The sequence below is a fragment of the Rhinopithecus bieti genome, unplaced genomic scaffold (genome assembly GCF_001698545.2).
Source record: "Rhinopithecus bieti isolate Rb0 unplaced genomic scaffold, ASM169854v2 scaffold_115, whole genome shotgun sequence".
Classification (NCBI taxonomy): Eukaryota; Metazoa; Chordata; class Mammalia; order Primates; family Cercopithecidae; genus Rhinopithecus; species Rhinopithecus bieti.
In genome coordinates this window covers 1864336-1874458 of record NW_016803181.1, presented here as the reverse complement: position 1 = coordinate 1874458, position 10123 = coordinate 1864336, and the positions used below count along the sequence as shown (strand labels likewise).

Genomic DNA, 10123 nt, shown 5'->3' with positions numbered 1-10123 from the left:
ATATATATATATATATATGCATGTCTAGCACTGTGCCTGGCCTGCTACATAAAGGCAGGTTTCCTAATGTCATGAAGTCTTAAGTTTCTTTACCTACAAAATGAGGATTTGAAAATACCTGTACTCACCCTTCATCTGATATAACCAGAGAATTCAAAGAAAAAGAAATGCAAGTGGCCTTTAAACATATGCAAAGATGCCCTATGTCTTGCTCATAAGAGAAATGTAGATAAAACTATACTGAGTTACCAGATGGTCAAAAACCCAAAAGTTTGACAACTTTGGTGAATGATGAGGGAATGGGTACTCTGATACCTTGATGGTACAACCCCTCTACAGGAGAATTTCATAGTATCTAGCAAAGTTACATATCTATTTACCCTTTGACCCAACAGCCTCACCTCTAGGAATCTATCCTAGATATAAACTGACAAAAATTTGCCGAACTATGTTAATAAAACACTGGAAACAGTCCAAGTGTCCTTTAGTAGATGCTGATTAAATAAAATATGGTGCATCCAGACAGTGGGGTAGTATATAACTGTAAAACATGGTTGAATAATATCTCTAAATACTGATCTCTACTAATGTAAATGTATGTGTGTGTGAGCATGTATGTGTTTAAAGCAAGGACTAGAACAGTATATAGTAGGCTACCTTTTATCTGAAAGAGGAGACAAAAATGCATATATTTATGTTGAAAAACATGATGGAAGGACAATCCCAAACTAATAAATATGGTCACCTGGAGGGGAGGGAGGGAACAGAGTAGAGGATACAAGATTAAAATTGCAAACTAGATTTGTCTGAAGTCCTTTGTTTTTGAAGTTAGACTTTGAAACCGCTTTAATGTTTTACATAATTATAAGACAAAAATGAAATAAAAAGAAACACATCCCCATAAACTAAAAGCTGAACAACACAAATGTCTATTGATATATCGAGTAGGTGGTTTAATCACATGGGAACGGTTTTTCTGTATATCCTTACAGGAATACGTTGTAAATATAAAAAAAATTAAACTGTAATTTTATTGTTGGTAGTAAGCTAGATTTCCTATTCTGAAGCCATATGTAATTTATTCCTATTTAAATATATATTAGGAATTTGTAAATGTTATTAAAACAAGACTTGTAAGAGAAGATAAAAATGTAAAACAAAATAAGTAAAACCTCTACAATTCTAAATGCCAGTTGGAAATAGCAATATGAACTCCTACTATAGTTGCTCTGAAAAAGGCATAGAAACAGTGCCCAGCCTTTGGTACCGGATTATGTACTCTAAATACCATTAAAAGAATCGGGGCTTCTTGGAGAAATGCCTGATTCCAAGTCTAAGGCAGGAAGATGATGTAGAAAGCAAGGAAAGTATTCAGAGAATATGGGGGACAAGACAAAGGGCTCCATTGGCCTATGTGAATGGGCTACTACAAATCAGACATAGAAGAATTTGAGTATCAAAAGAATAATAACTGTAATGGATTAAAACACATCACATATATTATCTATGAGTTTATAATGTTAACAAAAGTTCAGTTACAAAAAGAACCATAAAAGTAGAAAACTGATCATCTAATTTAGTTGATAGTATATAGTGTTTTGAAAATTTAAGATTCTTGTGAAATACAACTTGCAGAAATGTTTAAAAGTGTGAAATTATAAATAAATGAGGCCAGTCACGGTGGCTCACACCTGTAATCCCAGCACTTTGGGAGGCTGAGGTGGGTGGATTGCTTGAGCTCAGAAGAGCCTGGCCAACATGGCTAAACCTCCTTTCTACTAAAAATACAAACATTAGCTGTGTGTGGTGGCGGGTGCCCATAATCCTAGCTACTCTGGTGGCTGAGGCGTGAGAATCGCTTGAACCCAGGAGGCAGAGGTTGCAGTGAGCTCAGATTGTGTCACTATACTCCCGCCAGGGTGACAGAGTGAGACCCTGTCTCAAAAATAAACAAATAAGTAAATAAATAAAATAATATAAAGTAAAAGGTTTAGATTAAAATGATCTAATAGGTTCTTTTCAACTTTAGCTTTTTTAAATTTGTAATTTGTATCTGTGCTTTTTTCCATCACACTTTTATTGTAATTAATGTAAGGTTATTAGACTTTATGCTGTATTTGACTTTGTGATATCTGTGGAATTTATCTTAAAATTGGTAGATAATTTTACTGTGGAATGTTAAAACGTAGGAAAAAAGCTAAATGTTAATTATATAGAGCAGGAATCAGCAAACCATTTCTTTAAAAGGCCATGTAGTGATCATTTTCAGTTACAACTACTTAGCTCTTCCATTGTAGTGTGGAAACAGCCATAGCTAATTTGTAGATTAATACATTTAATGGCTGTGTTCCAATAACATTTTATTTACAAAAACAAGCAGCAGACCTTGACACAGAGTATTGAAAGTTTTTTTGTTTGATTGGCTTATTTAGTATTTAACTTGTATTTCTTCCTTTCTAGGTATAAAGGACCATTGTTAGAAGAGCAAGCCCTTACCAAGGCGGCAGAGGGTGGATTATCTTCACCTGAATTTTCAGAGCTCTGTATTTGGTTAGGCTCTCAAATAAAATCATTATGCAACTTGGAAGAAAGTATCACGTCTGCTGGTATTGCCATTATGTTTTATTTACTTTTCTGTTTAATAGTAAAATAAACTGATAACTTATGGTTTATAGTTTTATCAGTAATGTGTCCAGTGTACAAAGAAAAATCACATATTCCAAAGAATTTCAGTATGTGGTAGTAAACATGTTTGGATTAAATTTTATATTAATCCAAAATTGATACTTAAATTTGCTATAAAACTATAAGCAATTACTGTTTATCTGCTATTTTTTTCTTCCTGACAGCTCTGATATCTTCTGTCTAAACCTTAGTATAGTTTTTTAGAAAAAGTAGGGTCTGAATTTGATTATTTAAAAGTTTAATTTTGAATGGTGCTCATGTTGAATTAAGGCTTAAAATATTATATACATATGTAATTCCTAATTTGTGTTCTGAAGCTTGTAGCTCAGGCTATGGATTCACATAGGAATACCTCTATTAAAAACTTCTGTACTAGCTCATAAAGCTTCTTTAGTTCATCACCATCTTAGTAACTGAAGTCCTGTGGGTCTTTGGTAGAATTTCGGATATTAATAGTATAATAAAAAAAAATTAAAAATTGTGCATTCACAAAAGTAGCTTTTTCTTTGAAAGGTATCCCTTTTTTTCTTAAGAGATGGGGTCTTGTTATGTGCCCAGACTGGACTTGAACTCCTGGGCTCAAGCAATCCTCTCACCCCACCCTCCTGAGTAGTTGAAACTGCAGATACGGGCTACCGCACCCAGCTTATCCTTACTTTTCAGTTGTTTTTTCCTTGCCAGATCTAACAGTTCACTTGACGCAAAGTAAAATAAGTTGAATTCTAAACATATAATACGACCGCCTACGTAATTACATTATGAAATAAAGATAGGCACTGAGGGTTAAATGGTTGCATTTATTTTTCTGAATATATAGAAATACAGTAGAAATGGATCATTTGCTCTGAAGTGAATTAATAATTATAGCCATAATAATGCTTTTACTATTTCAGTTGTTAACATAAGCTTCGTGATCACACATTTAAGGATTTAATGTGAAAATTTAGAATTGAATGTAAAAATGGAAATAAACGAGTAGATTTTATAGTATTGGATTATATGGTAAATGCTCAGTAAATGTTTTATGATTTTCTTTTTTTAAAGGAAGAGATGATCTAGAGAGCTTCCAGCTTGAGATAAGTGGCTTTTTAAAAGAAATGGCATGTCCATATTCTGTACTCATATCAGGAGATATTAAAGATCGCTTAAAAAAGAAGGAGGACTGTTTGAAACTTCTATGTAAGTTATGTTGAACATTTAAATGCATGTGTTTGATGTGGTTTTTATTATTTTCAAGTCAAGATTTATTAATGAAGCATTAGACATTTTGTATATTAAAAAGGTTTTAATATTTTACTTAAAATACAAAGCTATCTCAGAAATGTTTATATAATATAGTATGAATTTTACCAGTATACCTTCTAACACTTGTGATTTATTTGGCCAACGTAGAATGTCCTGTGTTTGTGATTTATATAGTACTTTAGTAATTTTTTCTTTATCTCATTCTATCTGTTATTATTATTCCTGACTATGTGGCTAAAGTTGATGATTTCCAAGGTCCTATTTAATCTTAAAGCTCTCTGAAACTAGGCACTGGATGATAATTTGTTAAAAAAAAATTGTTGATCACTTACTCTTGTACCAGGAACTGCTCTGGATACTAGAGATATATGAGGGTTGTTTGTTTGCTTTTTTTTTTTTTTAAAGATAAAATTTGTGCCTTTAGGACACTTATATGTGACCAGTTTCATCAGGGAGGGATTTGGAATATAGGTCATACTGTATTCAAACAATTGCCATAAATAGTAGATCCATGTTTGTATTGGGTCCTTTCATCATTTTTTTACTTCGGGTTAATTTTATAATGTTTTTAAAGTTCTACAAACAATGACTAATCTAATACCTTTTATTATTGAAGATTTCTCTTTCAGATTATACCATTTATAAAAAGATTACATGTGACATATTCCTCCTAGGTGCTAGTGTTTTAATAAAGTTTGTTTCATTGGAGATGAAATTGTGTGTGTGTGTGTGTGTGTGTGTGTGTGTGTGTGTGTTTAGTGGTGTTAAAAGTATTGGCATTGAAATTACCTTGTATGTGTTGAGTGGGGATAAAAATTATATGTCCTCTCTCTCCATCCCAATACACCGTTCTCCATCTTCCTCCCATTTGGTGCGAGTCACTGATTTAATGAACCACTGTTAATGGGAGATCACAGTAACTCTTAGGTATTTTGGAACAGAAAGGAACCTAAGAAGCACCTACTAGAGGAACTTGCATATCCTTAATATCACTCAATGAGAATTATGTAATCCATCATGGTTCCCTTTTTTCCTTAGCTGCTAAGAAGCTTAGCAATTATAGTGATACAGGTTTCTGGTACAAGCAGGAATAAAGAAGAGATTTAAGAGAAGTATATTGGTTTTTCTGATTATAAAAATAACATGCTCAGGAGGGCGGTGATGAGGAGTTAGTGTTTAGTGGGTACAGAGTTTCAGTGGGGAAGATGAAAAAGTTCTGAAGATGGATGGTGATGTCATAGAACTGTATACTTAAAAATGATTAAAATGGTAAATTTTATATGTTCAAAAATTACATGCTTATAGAAATCTTAGAAAATACATAAAACATAAAGAAGAAAAGCATTTATAATTTCACTCCCTAGAGAGAATATTGTGTCTTTGTCTTCTGTGTACCTACACGTGTACACACTCTCACACTCTCACTCACTCTTAAATAAGATAAAGATCCTGTTACAGCTTTTCTCCTCCTCTTCATTTGATATATCGTTTATCTCTTTATTTCCCTATCACTTTTTTTTTGAAAAAATAAATTGGCTCTGCTATTGACATAACGTTATGTGTAATAGACTTCAAATTTGGAGGTATTTGGATTTTTTTCTATTTTGAAATGATTTCCTTGTTCATATTTTTGCTTACTTAGGCAAAGATTGTGAACATTTTAAATAGTCTCTGGTCTAGATGTATATTGCCATGTTTTGCTCCAGAAAGGTTATACCAATTCACAGTCTTACCAGCATCTATTCTTTCTTCAGTTCAACTGTTTTAATCATATTGATATAATAAGCTTCTTTGTGTTCTTTTTGAAAGTGTTTGCAACATGTATAAAATAAAAGGCCAAATTCTGTACCATGTAAAGAGCTTTTATAAATCAAGACAAAAAAGATAAAAATTCACTGAGAAAATGTGTAAAATACATAAGACATGAACATGCATTCTACAGAAAAATTTTTTTAACTGCTTCTGAGCATAAGATGCACAATATCACTTATGACAGGATACCATTTTTCACTCAAAAAATCAATAGAAGTTTGGGGGAGTAAGCCTTTTCGTATACTACAGACGTTAGACTGCGGTGGGAGAATAGCTTGTACAGCCTCTTAGGAGGACACATTTTCAGTGTCACATTAAAAATCACTTGGCCTTTGGACTTGGCAATTCTTTGTCTATGAATATATATCTGTTTCCCCAAGTGTACAAAGATAAAAGAAAACCATGTGCATTATGACATTGTAGTAGCAAAAAGACCAGAAACCTGAGTGTCCATAAATATAGATAAATAGAAATGGTACATTAATGCAGTGATGTCACTAGATAGGTAACAGGAAGAATGCAGATAAATCAAATGTGCTGATATGGAATGATCTCTAAGATATGTTGGTAAATACAAAATAAATATACAGAACATGGCCGAGTGCGGTGGCTGACGCCTGTAATCCCAGCACTTTGGGAGGCCGAGGCGGGCAGATCACGAGGTCAGGAGATCGATACCATCCTGGCTAGCACGGTGAAACCCCGTCTCTACTAAAAATACAAAAAAAAAATTAGCCGGGCGTGGTGGCGGGCGCCTGTAGTCCCAGCTACTCAGGAGGCTGAGGCAGGAGAATGGCATGAACCCGGGAGGCGGAGCTTGCAGTGAGCCGAGATCGCGCCACTGCCCTCGAGCCTGGGCGACAGCGCGAGACTGCGTCTCAAATAATATATATATATATACATACAGAACATGTATAGCATGTTCTTGTTTATATAAAAGAAAAGCACGTAGATGGCTACTATGTATCTTGAATACCTATACACACACATGCCTAAAAGGGTACCCAAGAAATTAATGGTGATTGCTTTTGGGGAGGGGGAATCTAAGGATCTGCAAAAGGAAGAAGGCTTACTTTTCCCTACACTGCTTACTATCTGCATGGATTAGCATCGTAAATGCTAGACTCTTGTCTGTACTCTTACATAGGGGACGCATGTTTCCATACAGCAACAATAGACATCAGCCAAGGTTCTGTCTAAAATATAAAGTTTTGAAAAACTGATAATCTGTTTTAATCAAGTTTTTTTATAAGATGGGGTCTCACTGTGTCGCCCAGGCTGGAGTGCAGTAGTGTGATTGTAGCTCGCTGGTCTCCCGCAAACTCTGGAGCTTAAGCAATCCTCTTCCCTCAGCCTGCATAGCTGTGACTACAGGCATACAGCACCATGCCTAGCTAATTTTTAAAAAATCTTTTGTAAAGATGGGGTCTGTGTTGTCCAGGTGGGTCTTAAACTCCTGGGCCCAAACTGTCCTCCCACCTTAGCCTCCCAAAATACTGGGATTACAGGCCTGAGCCACCACACCTGGTCTTAATGAAGTTTTTAAGTCAAAAGGACCTTAGTATAGTCCTCATAAAGAAAATTTAATATTGGCCTTAAAGTTTAATAATTGATGTTAATATTTTGGTATTTGATTCTTTAAACTGTCATATGTACACTGCGTGGAAAAGTCTTTAAACCAGTGACTATCAGTCTTGCCTGTCCTTGACAGTCACACTGGGTCTAAAACAAACCACACACAGATGCCCAACTCCTACTTCTGGATCTACTGTTCAGAATCTCAGAGAATGGGACCCTGGCACCTACCTGTACTTTTAAATTGTTTTTCAGGTGTATTTTCTACTCAGCCGAAGTTAAAACTGCAATATTAAATTGTGGTGTTTATGTCTGATTTTAAACAAATAAAAACAAAGAATTTTTATTTATTTATCTTTTTTGAGATGGAATCTTGCTCTGTCACCCAGGCTGGAGTGCAATAGCACGATCTTGGCTCAGTGCAGCCCTCGCCTCTGGGTTCAAGCAATTCTCCTGCCTCAGCCTCTCTAGTAGCTGGGCCTACAGGCGCGTGCCACCGCGCTTGGCTAATTTTTGTACTTTTAGTAGAGTCGGGATTTTACCATGTTGGCCAGGCTCGTTTTAAACTCCTAACCTCAGGTGAACTGCCTGCCTCGGCTTCCCAAAGTGCTGGGATTATAGGCGTGAGCCACCACGCCCAGCCAAAAACAAAGTCTTACCTACTGTAGTGAAGAGTCTCTTTAAAACAAGACTATAACCATTTAAGATTTTTGAGTAATTTTCTTAAATATGGCTGTTGAAAGGATTAGATGAAACGGTGAAAGTAAAGGGACTTGTAAACAGTTTGGGGTGGTCTATCCTGACTCAAATTGCTCTATGTGCTTATAGATAAGTTAAAGTTAGAGCTATATGTTCTCCCCTGACCTGCATGCTCTGTACATATGAAACAGAATAATTTACCAGAGTCTTACACATTCTTATCTGTTCTTAAATTGTTGATTTGGTGGTGGGTCTCAACTACTGGATTTTATACTCTTTGAGGGTAGGCATCATATCTTCCTTGACTTGGCATCCCCATTGTTCACACCGTTCCTGGCTCAGAACAGGTCCCTGGTAAACATGTACTTATTGAAATAGCAATCTAGATCATTTAATATGTTAATTAAAATGGAACTGAAACCAGCTAGTGTGAAATCAAAGAGAATAAAATAAACCATTTCTCTTTTTCCTGGTAGTATTAAATAAATTCATTTTAGTTTTTCGCTTCTAGTGCCCTTTTTTCTGTACCCATTCATCTGTTTCAAACTAAGTCTTAGGTTAAACCTCTATAGGTAAAGTAGATGAAAGTTAAGCTGCCGTTTTGTGGGGCCTGGATCTTTGCCTGCTTAACTCCAGTAGGAGCTACTAGGGCTCCTCCAGTGTGAAAAGAATCAACCATTTAAAGTACAGTGTAAATGCATTTTAATAGGGTGTCTATTTTATATAGCTTTAGTTGTTTTTTCTCATTTCATTTAAAAAAAAAAGTAACACCATGGACTAGGGAATGATTTCATTTATAAGTTTACAGTGTTCTACAGCTGTTGGTATTCTTTGGATCTTTGTAAGTTGGCATTATTGGTATTGATACTTGTTTTAAGTGAATAAATAATTTCAGTGAAATATTTTAAGAGATTCTTACGCATGTATTAACATTATTTATTTTCTCTTTATTCTAGTATTTTTAAGTACAGAACTTCAAGCTTCACAGATACTACAGAACAAGAAACATAAAAATTCTCAATTAGATAAAAATAGTGACATTTATCAGGAAGTTCAAGCTATGTTTGATACACTTGGTATACCCAAGTCAACAACTTCTGACATTCCACATATGCTAAACCAAGTGGAATCAAAGGTATTATCTTTTTTTTATTTTCCCCCAAATTCAACTGAATGCTAACATGTAAGTGCTATATTAAAAATGAAACTATTCCCTATCATTATGCAGTGTACATTTTATTTCAAGAGTTTATCTTCATGTTAACCCAGTTTTGGATTCAGACCTAACAGGCCTGTGACCTAATTTGTCAGTAGCTAATATTCAGGAATCAAATCTTAATCCTTCGTCTTTGCCAGAGTTTAACATGATAGAAATCACTTAGCAAAGTTAAGGATCACTTTCCTAACCAGGGTTGTAATGTAGTATAAGAAAGAAAGAAAGAGAGAGAGAGAGAGAGAGAAGAGAAAGAGAAAAGGAAGAAAGAAGTAGAGTTATCCTACAAAGTCAAAGGAGAGTAAACTTTTAAAAAAATGGATGTTAATAGAATTGCAGTGTGGTTTCTTTAGCAGTGAGCATGCACAGTTTTTGGTGGATAAATGTTTAGTAAGAGTAAATGCATTATATAATGAATGGAAGAATGTATTAATTAGGACCCTGATGGGGATAGTTAAAAACAACTACAAACTATGTACCTTATGTACTTTGGCATTTTTTTTTCCAGTTAGTGAACAACTCTTATTCCCAGTCAAGCCATATATTAGAGAGGATGCTACTCTCACAGACCAAATTCTGGCCTAGTTCCTGGCTTTCATTTGTTAAATATGCAGTCCTCTAGGGGAATAATACAGGATTCATTTTAAAGGAAAATAAAATTATTGCCTAACCTTCAAGAATAAGTACATAACTCCATTTTAGACACAGTGCCTTAAACTAAATCCTTGTTCAGTAAAGATCTATTTTGCATTGATAATTTATGAACTGAAAAATAAGGTGTGTCTTAATGAATGTAAGAGAATTATATTGTCATTAAGATAGAAACAGAATATTAAAAAAATTTTTTTTGGTAGAACTTACAAACCAGAGAGTAAGTCTGTGAATCTCAGCTCA

The 10123-nt window shown here is 34.7% G+C and overlaps 1 protein-coding gene across 1 annotated transcript in view; it reads left to right on the top strand.

Moving 5' to 3' along the window:
* The window catches only part of FAM98B (family with sequence similarity 98 member B), a 32457-nt gene that overhangs the window by 10983 nt on the left and 11351 nt on the right, over nucleotides 1–10123 (top strand). The window contains exons 2-4 of the mRNA XM_017868148.1: nucleotides 2461–2606; nucleotides 3730–3864; nucleotides 8973–9151. Of these exons, the coding sequence (XP_017723637.1) occupies nucleotides 2461–2606; nucleotides 3730–3864; nucleotides 8973–9151 (460 nt within the window). The remainder of the gene's footprint in view (nucleotides 1–2460; nucleotides 2607–3729; nucleotides 3865–8972; nucleotides 9152–10123) is intronic.